Source organism: Lactuca virosa, chromosome 8 (assembly GCF_052849685.1).
Source record: "Lactuca virosa cultivar CGN04683 chromosome 8, Lactuca_virosa_CGN04683_v6, whole genome shotgun sequence".
Taxonomy (NCBI): Eukaryota; Viridiplantae; Streptophyta; class Magnoliopsida; order Asterales; family Asteraceae; genus Lactuca; species Lactuca virosa.
In genome coordinates, this window is record NC_136433.1 from 70,110,420 (window position 1) to 70,128,867 (window position 18,448).

An 18,448-nucleotide genomic window follows, 5' to 3' on the forward strand; every position below is an offset into this window, starting at 1 on the left:
TCAACATTCTAAATTCATTTCAATTTAGGTCCAAAGATCCAACTTCAGCCATGCTAACATTTTTAGTCCCTCCTCCTCTCATTCTTTTCAACGTAAGTCCCAATAATTACCACTCAACCCCTTAGCCTCCAAAATTTCTTCAAATTAAGTCCATATATTACCAAACACTCCCTGACTTCTGAAAATCTGTACAAAATAAATCATGTAACTTACACTTCTTACCCCCGAAAATCCAAATTATATTATTTGGCTCCCCAAAACCAACACCCCGCCATATATTATGGACTTTAGGACCACTATTCATTAATTAATCTTTATCTATTTGTTTATTAATAAACGGGATGTTACAAAGATGGTGCACTTTATTCCTTACAAAAAGACGACGGATGCACTTAATGTGGCTCAGTTATTTTTTCGAGACGTCTGCCGTTTGCATGGATTGTTGTCTTCTGTTGTTTCAGATCGAGACACTAGGTTTTTGAGTCATTTTTGGTGTGGCTTGTGGAAGATGGAGAACACTCACCTCAATTTTAGTAGTTCATATCATCCTGAAACGAAAGGCCAAACAGAAGTTGTCAATCGATCCCTCCGTAATCTTTTGCGGTGTTTAGTGGGTGATCATGTGAAGGCCCGGGATCAGAAGCTTTGTCAAGCTGAGTTTGCTCATAATCATGTTGTTAAATGAAGTATTGGATTTAGTCCATTCGAGGTGATATGTTCTGTTCAGCCATGGGGACCATTTGATTTGATGTCGCTTTCTATTTCTGGTGTTGTTCCAACAAAATTGCATGATTTTGTTGAATGACGGTCATAAGGCTGTTCTTGACAACTTGGTTCAAGCCAACTTCAAGTACAAACAAGATGCAGATAAAAAAATGCCGACAAGTTGATTTTGAAGTAGGTAGATTTGTTTGGGCTGTTTTAAATAAAGATTATTTTTCGGTTGGTGAGTACAACAAGTTGTCAGGAAGGACGATTGGACCCATGGAGATTGTGGAGAAGATCAATTTCAATGCTTACCGTCTGCAGTTGCTAAGTCATATTCGTTATTTTGATGTTTTTAATGTAAAACATTTGCTTTCTTATTATGGGGATTCTTTAGATGATGAACATGATGCACATTCGAGGTTGGATTTTGTCTACCCAGGAGGGAATGATGTGGGCCCTAGTGTAGAGGATCGGGCGCTTGCGTTCCTAGAGGCCCATGATCGTATGACTAAAGGGGCTTCACGAAAATGGTCATAACTTTGGCTACAGGGATCCGTTTTGGGCCTACGGTCAGTCAAATCGAAGCTTGAAATAAGGAGCACGTCATGATAAATTCCCGAAGGGGACTTACCCATTTTTAGTCCATAAATCACTTTTTGAATGAAGTTATGAACATTTTTGTTACTTTTTTCCATAATTTTTTGGTTTGTATTTGGCCCACAGACCTTTTAGGGTTCTGTTTTAATTTTTGTTTCTTATCTAACTATTGTTGGTATGATTTGCATCGTGGATGATCAATTTTATGAACTTTTATTTTCTTCTAAAATTTCGTGTGTTAAACCAAATGTTGAAGCAAATTTCATGGTATTCGTATAATAACGTGGTTTTAAAGAAATTGTCATGAGTATTTTGTTGGAATCAACAAATTCATTCTTATTTATCTTTGTTCATTTTGCAAGCTGCATCAATAATTTTAAGATGATATACCGTGTAAATAAAAATTACCGACCATACTCAAAAATTCGTATACTTCTCCTAAATCATTTTTCTAAAGAAAAAGCAGCTTAGTGGCTTTCACCACTATTCCCATTTCACGTGGCAAATTCTTATTCGCCTCCAAGTTAAACCATACACGTGCACAGATAAGCATACGGTCCCACAACTAATCTTAGGTGTACAGGACCACGTCATAAAAGGTCAGACACGTAATACCATAAAGCCCCGGCAAAGATAGGGTAATTCCTTTCTCCCAGAGCGTAAATTACTAAATCCAGAATATTCGTAGTTCGTTAGTTGTACATCACAAATGGAGCTTCTATACTACTCTGGATTTGAAACTTTCAACCCTGAAAAATGGACAAACCTTGGATAGATGGATAGATCACAATCTTTCCATCTCTATGGGCATGTGAAAGAAGCTCAAAGCCAACGGTGCATGATGAAATGATATGGACTTCAAGTTTTCTATCTTCCTCCATTCTTTTTCTTCAAGACTAATTACAGGTTTGATTTCTTTAACTTAATTCAAACAAGTTAAAAAAAGTAATTTTTTAATGTTTTTATTCATATATATTTGGATCTTGGAGTCTTCTTATTCGAAGATGTAGTTTTAAAAACACCTACAAAACCTTGTTTCTATTCAAGATATTGCATAAAGGTTGTTATCTTGTGAATTAATTTAACACTCTACAGCAGGTTTAACTTCATTGGAGTTCAATTACAAAAGTTGAAATCTTTTCATTCGGGTATCTTTATTTTGGTTCATCTTTGTAGACTGGAGTGCTCGAATAGTTGTTATTTGAAGTCCTATACATAATTTATTTGAGTTTTCAGTTTTGGCAGTGAAACATATTTGACCCAAAAAAAAAAAAAAAAGTGTATATTTGTTTCAGGGACTTTTCATGGATAGATATTGTGAATTCTGTGTGAACTTAAGATCCGTTGTTTACTGTAAGGCGGATGCAGCCTATCTTTGTCTTTCGTGTGATACTAAAGTTCACTCAGCCAATCCACTCTCAAACCGCCATTATCGGAACCTCATTTGTGAGTCTTGCAGACGTCGCCCAAGCTATGTCCGTTGTTATGATCATCAGAAGTTCATGTGTCGTGGTTGTGATCTTAGCCAACACAATGCTTCTTCTAAGCATCGAAAAAGAGTTGTGAAAAGTTACGTTGGCTGCCCATCTGCCAGAGATTTAGGGGTATTGTGGGATTTCGACTTGAATCCGTTTGTTGATTGTAGTAGTCGCATTCTTGACCAAAAATTTGGTTTAGAGAGTAATGAATACACCAAGGTGTGTCCCATGAAACTTTCTTTACTTTTCTAATTAGGATGTTAATGATAGTATAGGGTTGTATACTTCACGAAAGGTCAAAGGTTCAAGTTTCAACAAATGCTAGTTGAGAGTAAAAATTCTAATTCAAATGTGGATTGGTCTTCTTGTTAAGAGTGTACTCTTACAAGGATTGTTGGAAAAATAACCTTTTTGTAGATACATAAACATTATGCTCATTGAAGGTTATTTTCCTAATTTCACACATGTCGCCCATGGTTTGAATTGGTTTTTTTGTCTATAGGCAATTGATGGTGGTATACAAGGGTTCTCCGTTCTTGAACAACTTGTTGATTTGCTAAAGGTTCAAACATCCAACATCGATCATATTTCATCCATTATGCATTGCCAAGAACATGAGATGGATGTTGATCAGTTTTCGCAACCATTCTTGGTTGAAGGGGGGCATTCCAATGATCATAATATAAGTCTTGATCCATGTTCATCGCCATTCACACAATTGGACAGTTTAGAATCTTCTGAAACCAACGAAACTACCCTCCAAGGAGACTCAATTTGGCAATGCAAAAGTTCAGTTTCAAGCAGCCAACTTTGGTCTCAAAATATGCAAGATCTTGGTGTATGTGAAGAACCATCTTGCTTAGATGACTTGAACATACCTGATATCGATCTCTCATTCAGAAATTTCGAAGAACTTTTCGGAAGTGAGAAAGAGCCCACAAGCGTTGATCAGGTAATCACTTTTCTCTATTTATATTATCTTTCAAAAGTCCAAATTAACCGCTAAAACAAGTTGGTTGCTCCAAACTCTTTCAATTTTGCATTGCTTATTGATATTTTAGCATTTGTTGTTATAGAACAAATCAATGGCCCACTTGAATCTCACCGAGTCATCTCCAAAGAAAGCACGTTACACTTCTCAAATTATGTCATTCTCGTTTTCGAGACGCAGTGCTGAAAGCAGCGATACAACATGCATAGACAGTAGTATTTCGCCATGTGGATCAACCGAGCACCATGTGCATGATAAATCAAAAGGAAAGAAGATCGGACAGCTGTATGCAACCATATCAACGTTTTTATAGACTTAGATTTTGATATGAATTGTGCTAAATTTTTGTTGGGTTTGGAGCTCATTTTCAGGAAGGATTCGGAACAAGACAAATGTGGCTACAGAAAGGCTCGATCAGACACACGAAAACGTTCAAAATCCCAAAGTTGGACGTTAGAAAGCCATGAATCTACAACAAGAAGTTATTGAAATTATATATATTTTTTCGTTTAATCCAATGTTTGTTGTAGATTATAGTCAACTGATACTCCAAGGATGGCAACAAGTTCTTTTGTTAAAGATGATTCCTTTTTATTTTGGTCCATGAAATGTATAAAGCTTATCATTTAGTTGAACATATGTCCCACTCCCATAAACGACAACACTAATCCTAGCCCTACCATTGATAGCATATATTCTAAGTTTAGAACCGTTGGGTATGTAAATACGAAGAAAACAATCAAGTAGAGTAAACTCAAACCAACGACGGAATTGGTAAAACTTGATCCAATGATGTAATTAATTAGCATCAGTAACACTTGAACAGTGATGTGATTAGTTAGGTGCCGTTTGTTTTTTCAAAACGAAAATGTCTGAAGTCTACGAACCACTTCTACAACCCTCTGTAGCAGAAGAGTGGACCAAACGGTTGTAGCATGTAATAAAATTTTGTTTGTTTTCCAACCTCTGCAGGTTGTTACAATAAGTTAAAGTAAGGTGTGAAGAGGTTTAAAGCAGAGGGTCAAGTGTTGTGCCACGCAGCATACGCGCAACAGTTTTTAAGTCAGAAGTGTTCTGAAAAACAAACAGCTGCGAAGGGTCAAGTGTTGCGTGTGTGCTGCGCGACACAGCAATAAGTGGTCAGAAGTGATTTTTTAGAAAAAAAAAAACAAACAGCACCTTAGAGTTATGATATGATGAACAAATAGGAGTAATAACATAACTCACAAACAACATAATATAGGTGGAAATCCTTGTAGAAAAACCATACAAACACTACATGCATTAATGTAAAAAACGATGATGAAGGAAGGTTACATGGTTTAATGCTTGATCTTCTTGATAGATAGGTGGAGAAGGGATAAGAAGGAATGAATAATAAACTAGACCCCTAACAAGTTGGGGTTAGTCAACTTAGTTAACAAAGTGTCTAACTAGGAGGTTTTAACTAGGAGATTATGGGTTCAATCCGAGACATATACTAGCCATGCCGTTCAAAAAAAGACCCCTAATGGATTATTTATAGCCTTACGAGATAGTAATAAAAACTCAAAAACTGTCCATTCAACATAAAACATAACAAACCTCCCATACAACAACATTTTAAGAAAAGACACCTTACGCAGAATTGCTTGCCATGCAATCTTCTATTTCGGAACGCCCTTAACAAACTTTACCTTCAGACGAAGATCGTGTTCGACAAAACTAGCGGGTAGCGTTTGATTTTGGAGTGTTTTGTTGAAAGATTCTCCATGTAGCTTTTTATTTTGGAGCGTTTTGTTAAGGCTAAAAGCTAAATGCTCCTGTCGCCGAACAAAACTTTTTTTACCAGCGTTTTCTTAAAAGTCAGAAGTCAGAAGCTCCCAAACACTACGTGTCGAACACGCCCGAACCCAATCTTAACAAAAAAACAAAAAAAATACAACCTTCATAAGAAATCGGTAGATACTAGTAGGGCCAAAAGCCCCTAAAAACTAAAATTGAATACCAACACAACTTGAACAAAGTTCAAATTTAGAGGTTAGTATAGGCTTTTCATCATCTTGTAAATGTTGTGACTTGTGTTGATCTTACTTACATTGATATTTCCTTGGGCAAATATATGATGTAATGGTGTCTATTTTTAGTGTTCTTCAGTCTCTTATGGAGCATGAAATCCTTTGTAAGGCATATATAACTTTGATTGTCATATAAAATTGAATGTTAAATGAATCATCACTAAATCACTTTACAACCCAATAATCGAAGTTGGTTCTTTACATGCTTTTGAAATGACCATGTACTCGTCTTATGTTGTATTCAAAGCAACGTCATATTGTAAAGTACTATTTCAACTCATAACACAGTCACTAATGTAAAGACATAACTTGTGATGAATCTTCTTTTGTCAATGTCACATTCAGGATTAGAATTTACATATCCATATAAACTTGATTTTGATTTTCCAAACTCCAACCAGACATTAGAAATATATTTAAGATATTTATGTAATGGTGTCTAATTTAAGTGTTCTTCAATCTCTTATGGAATATGAAATCCTTTGTAACGCATATATAACTTTGATTGTCATATAAAATTGCATGTTAAATGAATTATCACTAAATCACTTTACAACCCAATAATCGAAGTTGGTTCTTTACATGCTTATGAAATGACCATGTACTCGGCTTATGTCGTATTCAAAGCAACGTCATATTGTAAAGTACTATTTCAACTCATAACACAGTCACTACCAGTAAAGACATAACTTGTGATGAATCTTCTTTTGTCAATGTCATATGCAGGATTAGAATTAACATATCCATATAAACTTGATTTTGATTTTCCAAACTCCAACCGGACATTAGAAATACATTTAAGAAATCTATGATATATTGAACTATTTTCTAGTGTTCCTTTCTCAGGTTTGACATAAACCGACTTATACCACTCAAAACATGAGATAAGTCAGATCAATAGATCAAAAACCACAACATATAATGGCGATCCAGTAGGATTAGAATAGGGAACCTTGTACATATAATTTATTTCATCATGGATTATGTAGAAAGCTCGGATGATAATTGAAAATTCCAAGCTAATTGTGTACTTACTAGCTTGGTATTTTTCATATTGAACATGTGTAAGATTTTGTTGATGTAGCTACTTTGAATTATAAATAACTTGTCAAATGATCAATTTATTGAAATCTGTATGCCAAGAATCTTCTTGTCTTCTTCTCATTCTTTCATTTCAAATTCATTATTCTAATGACTTTTTAGCTTACTTAGCAGTAGACTTAACTTTAGCAACTATTATCATGTGATTATCATAGTGAAGCAAACAAATATGAGAACCATGGTTGACTTTTATCTATACACAACTATCAAAATTTACTTTCTCAAGCCTTAATAGATCATGAAATTATTGAATTCCTTGTATCGTTTTTGGGATGGGTGCTTTAATCCATAAAGTGATTCCTTCAATGTACAAAAATGATTATCTTTCCCATGAATAAAAAACCCTTTAGGTTTTTCCATGTAGGTATTTTTTTTGTGTTGGTGTAACGGTTTTTCTAGGTTACATTGAATATTATTGCATAGCAGAAACATCATAAAATCTAATTATGGACACATGCAACCTAGATATCTATGTCTTTTCTCACTATAGCAACATACTATTGAAATAATCATAAACCCTAGGTATAATCAAAATTCATAGATAGTGTCACATACCTTTGGTGTTATGATTGTATATAGCACTCTTGACTCCACATATCTGCTTCAGAAAGCTAGCACCAAAATTATGGATGCCTCTAGTGGCTCACACCTAAACCCTAGAAACTAAGGAACAATTAAGAGAAAGGATAGGGAATATAATTTCGGCTATGGCTTTCTCAAGGAATAGATAGCCGGAAATCATATCATATGGGGTTTATTTATAGTTGCTAGATATCTAGGATAAAACCCAATTTGAATATTAAAATATTTAGATTTAATTAGATATCCCTATTATCTAAGGAGGCTTCCAGAAGCCTTCTAGAGGAGCCTCAAAATTGTCCATATGAGGAGGGTTTGTAGAATCTCCCTTGTGTTCAACTATTGAGCAATTTAAATCCAACTCGTGTACCTCTAATTAATTCCAATTAATCCAAAATTAGTTTTTAATTAATCCAAATTTAATTTCCAATTAATTCTAATTAATTAATTAATCATATAATAAATTAATAAATCATTTAGTCTCTCTTCTAATATTATTCCTAACTATGTTTGGTTATGAGGGCAACCCAAAAAGGACTTTGCTTTTATTCATAAGAATATACCAATTTAGTTATGACATTAGACAACTTAATCCAACAGTCTCCCACTTGGATAAGTCATCAACTAGAATTGCAAATATAGTCACCGGATAACCAACAAAGTGTGCTTTCCAAAGCCACTGCCGAACTTTGACTCAATCAAATGTTGGTCCTAAGATAAGTGATCACCTATTCCTTCATTCTACAAGATATCATATGGATACGAGATATGGATATAATCAATCTCATATCGTAAGATTCTATTTCTCTACTTTTGATTTATGATGACCTTATTAAACTACAAATTAAACACATCAATTTAGTCCAGACTGGGCCCAACACTATAATGTCAACATCAAATCACTGAGGGGCCCAAATATATCACTTTTCCTTTAATAGGCAAAAGAAAAGAATAAATTTTGACTACATAATTACAAAATTTACTCATCATGCCATACATGGAACTACTTTTTATAACATTAAGTTACATATGTTTTATAACATTCCGAGAACTACCTTTCAACGAACTTGAAAGGTAGTTCGTCTACCACAAAAAGGTTAAGTAATGCTTTTTTGATCCTAGTGTCATCATGTTTCCCTGTTTTAACACTAGTCTCCCCATTTGACTCCTTCTTTAGATTCAATTTGGTTTGCGTTTGATCTTGTAGCTTATCTTGGTTTTTTTACACCTACCTACCTGTTTGAGTAAACTAGAAGTTCCATTTCTTTCTACATCGGACTTTAGTATCCTTTCATACCAATGATATTTTGCATGTCTTCTTTTGACACCATCATCCTATTCTATTATAACTTTATCAAATATGTCCCAACAAGAGGATGTTTCTTTGCCACTTGTTTTTTCTTTGACACTTGTTCTTTTTCGTTTTTTAAGAGTTGGTTGATCATCTTTATCCGAATCGTCAACTAAATTAATTTGTGGTGTATTCTCAACAAATCCATCTTCATCAATATTCGTAACCTAGTTTACAGATAATCACAAAAAAAATATTTTCACAATTAATCAACAAAATATAGCAACATACTTTATAACATTCAACAAAAATTAACAAAATTCAACCAAAAATCGTAACCTAGTTTACATATAATCAAAATAATTTTTTTTTACAATAAATCAACAAAATATAACAACATACTTTATGACATTCAACAAAAATAAACCAAAAATCATAACCCTAGTTTACCTAATTATTATGACATAGCCTAATTATTATGAAGGATTGGTTCTTTCTTTTATGTAAAACTTGGAAAAAATTTAGGATATCGTATGTCGAGATGGCAACACGGCCTTATCATTAAGTGTGTTGGTGTATTCCACAAGAGCCTCGTTTTTAAAAGAACTTGAAAGGTAGTTCGTCTACCACAAAAAGGTTAAGTAATGCTTTTTTGATCCTAGTGTTGTCGTGTTTTCATGTTTTAACACCGGTCTCCCTATTTGACTCATTCTTTAGATTCAATTTGGTTTGAGTTTGATCTTGTAGCTTATCCGTGGTTTTTTTACACCTACCTGCATGTTTGAGTAAACTAAAAGTCTGGTTTCTGTCCACATCGGCCTTTAGTAGCCTTTCACACCAATGACATTTCACATGTCTTCTTTTGACACCATCATCCTCTTCCATCATAACTTTATCAAATGTGTCCCAACAAGAGGATTTTTTTGCCACTTGTTTTTACTTTGACACTAGTTCTTTTTCATTTATTAAAATTTGGTTGATCATCTTTTTCTGAATCTTCAACTAAATTAGTTTGTGGTGTATTCTCAACAAATTCCTCTTCATCAATATTCGTAACCTAGTTCACATATAATTACAACAAAAATATTTTCATAATTAATCAACAAAATATAGCAACATACTTTATAACATTCAACAAAAATTAACAAAATTCAACCAAAAATCATAACCTAGTTTACACATAATCAAAATAAAAACTTTTTGACAATAAATCAACAAAGAGCGTGTTCGGCAAAATTAGCTGGTAGCGGGTATCTTGTTGCGGGTCGCGGGTAGTTAGTAGCTTGTAGCATTTTGTTAAACGCTACATGAAGTAGCATTTGGATTTGAAGCGTTTTGTTTAAACTAAACGCTAGAAGCTTGTAGTGTCAAACAAAGCTTTCTGTTCAAAACGGAGCGTTTTGTCAAACGCTAGAAGCTTTCAAACGCTCCCAAAAGCTCCGTGCCGAACACGCCCAAAATATAACAACATACTTTATGACAATCAACAAAAATTAACAATAATCAACCAAAAATCGTAACCCTACTTTACATATAATCACAATAGAAACTTTTTGATAATAAATCAACAAAATATAACAACATACTTTATGACATTCAACAAAAATTAACAAAAATTAACAAAAACCAACCAAACATCGTAACCCTAGTTTACATATAATCACAATAAAAAATTTTGTGACGATAAATCAACAAAATATAACAACATACTTTATGACATTCAACAAAAATTAACAAAAATCAACCAAAAATCATAACCCTAGTTTACATATAATCATAATAAGAACTTTTTTATAATAAATCAACTAAATATAACAAGATACTTATGACATCCAACAAAAATTAGCAAAAATCAACCAAAAATCATAACCATAGTTTATATATATAATCACAATAAAAACTTTTTCACAATATAACAACATAGTTTATAACATTCAAAAAATTTTGAGCAAAATCCAACAAAACTTACTTGAGTTTCATCATCAGCATCTCCAATCTGATTATCATTCTTACTTTTTGATTCCATTACTTTTGATTGAACCACTTGTAAGACTTGTGAGGAGTTGAGTGAAAATCGATTTTCACTGATGAAGAATAGATTAGCAGAACATGAACTTAAATGCCAAGACTTGTGAGGAGTTATTGAAAATCGATTTGGTTGAGAGAACAATCGACTCTGTATTTTTTTTCTCTATGTGTCGTGAACTGTGTGAGACTTGCGAGAGTGAGAAGGGGAAGGGTCACATCGACACAGGCTGTAGTATAGCTTCTTTCTTTGCATCGTACCTACGTACAGGTTATGGGAAAGGGACTTGGTCAAACCGTTAAAACAAAAAGATAATTAGATGATTGATTTGATTTTTTTTAAATCAGGTCCAAAACAGGTTTTTACCCGGAACCGACCGGACCGAACCGGTAAAAAACCGGACTGGTTTTGATCAAATCCTAGAACCGAGAACCGGCCTGAGGATCCAAAACAAGGGTCCGGTCCGATCCACCGGTCTAAATATTCGCTTCTAGTAGACCATATTACAGAGGAGATAAGGACACTAGAAGTTCCTCGTGGTGCCATTGGAATCCATTAATGCACCACTCATGGTTTTGATGAGTAGAGTTTGTAAAATTGTTTGCCATACATGTTTTGTTTAAAAAAAATAAAAAAATGATAATAATAAGACTCAATTATAGCTGTAAATCTAAAAAAAAAAAATTGATCAAAATTCTGAAAAACTTGTCTTGTAATGAATATGCATGTGAACAACTATCTACATAACGGATGAAGTGATAAAAATTACAGAAAATCTATGCCATGTTATCTTTTTCCGATTTAAGTTACATATTCTAATTTTTTATAGAAAAACTAAGTTACATTGATGTGATTGATAAAGTATATTATTACTACGAGGTAAAAAGGTGAGGTTGATGATATGATTTATCCATATATTCCTTCCTACAATGAAAAGTGAAAACTATAGTGATTCTTATTATTTATACATACAAATAATAAGAACATTTTTTGAGACACATATACTTGTTGTGGAACAGTTTCTTTTTTCACGAATAACTCATTATGCTACGGGTAAGGGAGTCTTTTAAGATATATCGGAATCATGTGTGGGGTATATATTATATACACCAAACAGATGATTTTAGAATTGATGGCAACATTTCAATGGAAACATGAGAGTTTGTTAAGAGTTGTATTAAAGAAGCAAACCTTTCGATTCAAAGTGAGAAATCAACACCTCCAACTAATAAATCATTCAACTAAACTTCTAAATCAAGCATTTATTATAAAGGCTTACATGTTTTTATCAATTTAAGCAATTAAATATAATCATGCACTCATATTTTAACATAAATAATGTTGTTGGTAATTAGTGCATACAATATGTTTTTCTAAGTAGAATCTCAATTATATCCAAAGGAGTATTATTTTGCATACACAATGTTGGGTGATTTACTGATTTATTCGGATAATAGTTTCAATAACTAATAACCATGAGTATCGAGAATATTGGTAGATATCATTGCTATTCCGCGAGAAATATATTAAAAGGTTAACAATTTAGTAACTGTAAAAGGTAAAAAAGACTCATCAGGTTTCTAGCAATCGGTCTGACCTACAACCCACATGGTATACATAAATCATAATGTTCTCAAAGCAAGAAAAATATTGTACGCTTTGTATGAAATTTTATTTACGGAATTATTGATTATTTTAAAGAATTGTTAAAAGAAAATAAAAAAATCGACACAAAAATAAGATCTTTTGTTTAATAGTGGTTGTGAAACTCATATATTACATGAGTTTATTTAAAAAATAATAAATAAAATAATAAATATGAAGGTCTAAATATTTGAAAACTTTGATTTTATAAGAAAATAAGAAAAATTATGAATTATTAAAATTGAATTTTTTTTTGTTTTTCCTTTTAAATTTAAACAAATAATTTTGATAAATAAACAAAGAAAACTAATAGGTTTTAATTTAAGAATTTTAAAATTAGTATATAAGTTCATTAATGAAATTGATATCCATTTATTATTATATTTATTGGAATTATTATAATTAAATGTTATGTTAAATTTAATAAAGTAAAATAAAAATCATAAAATGACATTTGACAAAATAAATGAGAATGTAACATGTGGCAAAAAAAAATATTTATTTATTATAATAAATTTTAGCGTTATAACACAATGTTTTTATTGATTTGTCTAGACAAGGCTAAATATGTCATTTAATAATCAACATATACCAAAAAGAAAATCAATGGCATTTTATGTGATTTGAGTATAAAAATCAAAGAGTCAACATGAAGTTGTGGGAAGAAAGTTATTATTATATGTTTAATTTCATCATTTTGAGTATTAAAAATAAATAAATAAAAGAGTTTACATGATTTTGAGGTATGTTTCCCGCCAAAATCACATGGTGCAACTAGAACTGGTACTCAATTAATACTTTAGAAAACCAACTGACTAACAACTTTATTATATGAATTGACTAAAATATCCCTTTCAGTTTGCTACGATTTAGAAATTATACGAGGTTAAGCATGGAAAATTGCAAGATCACTTGGATACATTCCGTTACACGGTAACGAATTCAGATACTTATTACTCCTTGCAAGAAGCATGTAGTTCATCTCGCTCCCTTTTTCTCTCTCAAATGGCTCCTTCTCTCTCTCTAGATTAATCGAGAATTTATTCATCTGATTTTATTCATCAAACAAGAATCAAGCAACAATTTCATTGTAGAACCGCTAAGTTTCAGGTAATCAGCTTACATGTTTTGAATCTCAACTGTGATTTGATGTGTATTCGTTTGTTCTCTGTGTGTTTTACGTTGATTTGTTGAATTTTGATTACGAATTTGATATGATTAGACTCATGATTGTGATAATTCTCGCTAGGAACTGTAATTATTTGAGAGTACATCATTTAACAGAAATCAAGATCTAGTTTATTTGTTGTTCCGTTAGTAATTCATGCTCTGAATTCACTTCCGAAATGACGAATCATCAATAACATGTGTGAGTGTGTGTGTTTTTCAGTTGGTGTAGATTTACGCAAGGAGAAATTTCGAAGTATATGATTAAACGATTTACTTGTGGTTAATTTTGTTTATACAGAGAACAATTTATTAAGAAAATGCAGAACTACACCGGTTTTCCGTTCAGTGGCGACGACGACGACAATAAACTCTGGACTTCCTTCATCGAACAATCTGACGGCAGTGCATATGATGATTTCGACGCACCTCTTTACTCTCCGATCTTCCCTACCAGTACTCCGCCTCATCACTTCCCCGGAACTCCGAACACAACACCTCTGTCACTACCACCAATCGTCATGGATTACAGCCACAGGCATTCAATGGATTTTGCACCGTTTCAAGACCTGATCGACCGGCGTAACTGGTGCCTCTCTAACCTCCGTCTCACCGCCAAAGAAGCCGAAGCGCTCCGCCAAGAGAACGTTAACCTTCAAATGGCAAATTCTGAACTAAACAAACAACTGTCTCACTTGCAGCAACAAGCAGCTTCAGCTTCTTCTCTACAGAACTACGCTAATGCGACTATATTTCCATCGGCGAATTCCCTTTCCGATTGTTTTGGACGGATCAGGATCGGAGAGAAGGGACCTCCGGCAACCGACAAACGGTCAGCCCGTGGAGTGGAGAACGTGGATCCGGTTAAGAAAACGGAAGTGGAGCGGGTTAAATTGCCCAAGAGTATTTCTGTCCGATCCAATGGGTACTTGAAGACAGTTCAAACTGGTGATGGCACTGCTAGTCGGGCACGGGTTGAGGATCGGGTAAAATCCACTTCTGATACGGTAATACAAATAAACTCCTTCTTTGAATCATAATTTCTCAAAAGCCTCTACATCTTTTCTCATTATAACAATAATTTCTTGCAAGATTTTGTAAATTTACTTGATATTTGTGAATTGTGATCGATGTTGAAATGAATCAGCAAAGAGTGTATGTACGAGGGAAGAAACAGGAGGAACCACTGGAACTTCAAGTATACAACCAAGGAATGACAAAGACTGAACTCTGCAACAAATGGCAACAAACTGGTGCATGCCCATATGGAGATCACTGTCAATTTGCCCATGGCATAGAAGAGCTCCGCCCAGTTCTACGCCACCCACGCTACAAAACAGAAGTCTGCCGGATGGTCCTCGCCGGAGATCCTTGCCCATATGGCCACCGCTGTCATTTCCGCCATGCTCTCACCCAGGAGGAGAAGCTCATTAGCCGCCGCCGCGTCAACAGTTGACTGTCACATATCTCTCGCCAGGTGTTTTCATACATTTTCTAAATTCGAAAATTCAATTTAGAGATGTTTATATTTTTTTAATAAATCATTTTCTAGTAACAGAAATGATTGAATAATGAAAAAACAAAAAGGGGCAAAAACACTATTATAATCAAGTAAATAGAAGTTTGAGTTGTCTCTTTAGTCATAATCTCTTCATATGTGTGTGTGTGTTCGAATTAAATCTTGCATATATATATATATATATATATATATATATATATATATATATATATATATATATATATATATATATATATATATATAGAAAGGGTTCGAATTTTAATAATTAGATTTTGTTATACTAAAAATAGTAAGTTATTAGGCGTGGCTGGTAGGTAGTAGTGATTTCATTGATTATCTCTATTTTCTAAACACTCAATTAAAGATTCTGTAATCATACAATAAGATCGATCTAAACTTGGATTTTTCAATTTTCATTTATTATAAATTTTATAGCAAAAGTACTCCTTAAAACAATGGCTTTTCTATTCCATGGAGATTGTAATATAAGAGGTCCAATGTAAAATGGCTATTGTTGCAATAGTGTTCATCCTTTGCAAATTGGTTAGATATACATTCAATTTCAGAATGTCATTAGGTAACATTATTTCATGTATATTATTTTGTAAAGTAATTATCTTAAACTTTACACTGCATCACAATATATACGATGTTTATGCGATTAACTGTAAATAAAATGGTTTCAATAACAATTGTCATGAACCATATATTTTTTTTTATATGAAAATAAGCTGGTTAGTTATGTATATATTTTGACACCTGGAATGTGCCTTTTTGCCAAAAAAAAAAAAACTTCTTTTTTTTAGTTTACGCTATTCTTTTGTTGGTATTAAAAAAAAGGAAAATAACTTATTAGGTAATTACTTTTAAGTTTGTTCATATTTATACAAAAAAATGTATACAATTAACCATCAAAATTGATAAATGTGTTCACATAATACAATTATGAGTGGTGGTAACAATGGTAATATGAAAACACAGTGAACAAAGTTGATGATCAATCGTGCATAAAAAGAATGTCTAAAATGAATAAAATATAAAGTTTATTAACCTCTTAAATCATTTTTTTTCTATTTATCTTGCTTTTAATAGAAATTTTATTTTTCATATTCGTTTGTCTCATTTTTCAAAAAAATCTATAATGATTGATTATTCATCGCATTTATATCCTTGTGATTTGGCAAATCAATTTTCTACTAATTTTTTTTGCAAAAACTTTATATCATAATATTAATTAATCATTAATCAATTCAAAAAGCTACTTTTTAATTAAAAAATGTATTTTTATTTTTGTAAAATATTTTTTAGACAAAACTACAAATTTGGTCCTTGTGGTTTGCAAAAACCTTTGGATGGGGTCCAAAAACTTTTCAACTTTCATGGAAGGTCCAAAATCAAAAGTTTCTGGTGAATTTGGTCCCAAAATCAGGAATTTTCCGTGAATTTGGTCCATGATGGACTTGAAATGACGATTTTGCCCTTTTAATTACTTTTTTTATATTATTTTATATTTATTTTAATACTTGTTAAATAAAAAAAATGGGCCACCTCTATCGTCCACTTCCCTTCTCTCTTTCTAACCTAAACCAAGTATTTATTCATCTTCAAGAAACCCAGATCCATGCTTCACTCTCGATGCCTTATTCCTTCATCAGACAACCATCAACAGCTACTAGAGAACATTCTTCCTTCATCAACACAAGTGGCGTAGTCGTTTCCGTCTCTTCCCTTCCCTCTGTGCCAATATCTTCCTCTCATCCGCCATCGAGTTTCATATGCGTCGTTCTACCGTTGAGCTTTCTCTATGCTGTTCTCTTCCCCAATGATGAACATCAATGCTGAAATCGTTGTCTAATTTGTGGTGGGTTATATGGTTGGATATCAGAAGATGAAGAAAGGATTGCTTGCCTCCAAGATTAGTAATTTTGGTGTTGATCGCATAAAACAACGAACTCATTTCCAGCACTTTGAATCATCTCCTCACCCTTCCGGTAGAAACCCTCTTCATCATATTACTGTGGATTCTTAGGATTTTTGCGGTCATACCTCTAATTTTTCACACAATCGAACAATGGGCAGAAAATCCAGAATCTCAAAACAAGAAGGTGACCTCATCTTATTTAGATTTTCATTTATCGAGCATTTTTCTGTCATACCTGTGTTTTTTCACGAAAATGTGGTGTATGATGACCGATCATCATCAAAAAATAATTTTGGAGGAAGAAAGATTACAATGATATCAAAATCATTAACCATGAGCAGTGATTTCAGTTTGGAATCAATGGTGGTGCTGGTAGGAAAGAAAAGAGGTGTTTAGGATATGCATTTACATACTTTTTCGATTATTCTCAGATGCCTTGGGGTTGAACACAAATCACCTTGGAGATCTCGGTTGTGGCAAGGGTCATTTGTTGAACGCAAATCACGTTGATGAAGAGCCTATTTTGTCAAACTATTATTTTGCTTAAATCTGAGTTTTTTTTTATCTTATTTGCAGTTGAAAATGTGAGGAAGAAGATAATTAGAGAGGGAGAGAGAGTCAAACAGGGAGAAAGTGAGTCAAAGAGAGATGAAGAGAGAAAGGGGGTACGATAGAGTGGGGCGGTGGGGTTTTTGTTATTTTCTATCTTTTAATAATTATTTTAAATACTAAAAAAATAAAAAATAAATGTAAAAGGAAATAATAAGGGCAAAATAGTCATTTTAACCTTTTCAGGACCAAAACCACATGAAATTCTTGATTTTTGGACCATCCATGAAAGTTAGAAACTTTTTGGATCCTATCCAAAGTTTTTTAAATACCACAGAGACTAATTTTGCAGTTTTGTCTATTTTTTATAACCTCTTATATATATATATATATATATATATATATATATATATATATATATATATATATATATATATATATATATATATATATATATATATAATGTTTTAAAAGTAAATAATATCTAACAATAAAATTAAATAAATTAAATATATAACAATAATTATATACTCACTAGTATCTTACAAAAAAATAAAAAGAAAAGATTATGTAGCAAGAAAAAAACAATAAAATTTTATAATGTATTTGTTAATTATGAATCAAAAAGTTAATATTAAAAATTAAAATAAAATAAAATATTTAATTATAAAAATAAAAGAATTAACTGGAACGTTATTTAAAAAAGATGTTAACAAACACAAAACTAAAAAAACACTTATTAAAATTTAAATGTATCCTTTATAATATTAAAAGAAAAAACATCATAAATGGTTTCTGTGGTTTCCTAAAATCTGAAGTT

The 18,448-nt window shown here is 32.6% G+C and overlaps 2 protein-coding genes across 4 annotated transcripts; both read left to right on the forward strand.

Annotated features, from left to right (window-relative positions):
• Positions 1 to 2,076: 2,076 nt before the first annotated feature.
• On the forward strand, positions 2,077 to 4,409 carry BBX27 (B-box zinc finger family protein). 3 transcript variants are annotated; one of them, XM_079068521.1, is made up of 6 exons: positions 2,102 to 2,211; positions 2,401 to 2,453; positions 2,585 to 3,002; positions 3,286 to 3,735; positions 3,860 to 4,059; positions 4,146 to 4,409. In XM_079068521.1, the coding sequence occupies exons 3-6, from the start codon at positions 2,610 to 2,612 to the stop codon at positions 4,261 to 4,263; spliced, it is 1,161 nt and encodes a 386-aa protein (XP_078924647.1). In that variant the 5' UTR covers positions 2,102 to 2,211; positions 2,401 to 2,453; positions 2,585 to 2,609; the 3' UTR covers positions 4,264 to 4,409. The 3 variants fall into 3 exon arrangements, with proteins under 3 accessions (XP_078924646.1, XP_078924644.1, XP_078924647.1); XM_079068520.1 differs by having other exon boundaries at positions 2,077 to 2,211; positions 2,404 to 3,002; XM_079068518.1 differs by having other exon boundaries at positions 2,101 to 2,211; positions 2,401 to 3,002.
• A 9,037-nt stretch (positions 4,410 to 13,446) lies between these two features.
• Positions 13,447 to 15,222, forward strand: LOC145134101 (zinc finger CCCH domain-containing protein 15-like). The gene is made up of 3 exons (XM_079069012.1): positions 13,447 to 13,582; positions 13,941 to 14,646; positions 14,787 to 15,222. Exons 2-3 carry the CDS (start codon positions 13,960 to 13,962, stop codon positions 15,093 to 15,095), a joined length of 996 nt encoding a protein of 331 aa, XP_078925138.1. The 5' UTR covers positions 13,447 to 13,582; positions 13,941 to 13,959; the 3' UTR covers positions 15,096 to 15,222.
• Positions 15,223 to 18,448: the final 3,226 nt, after the last annotated feature.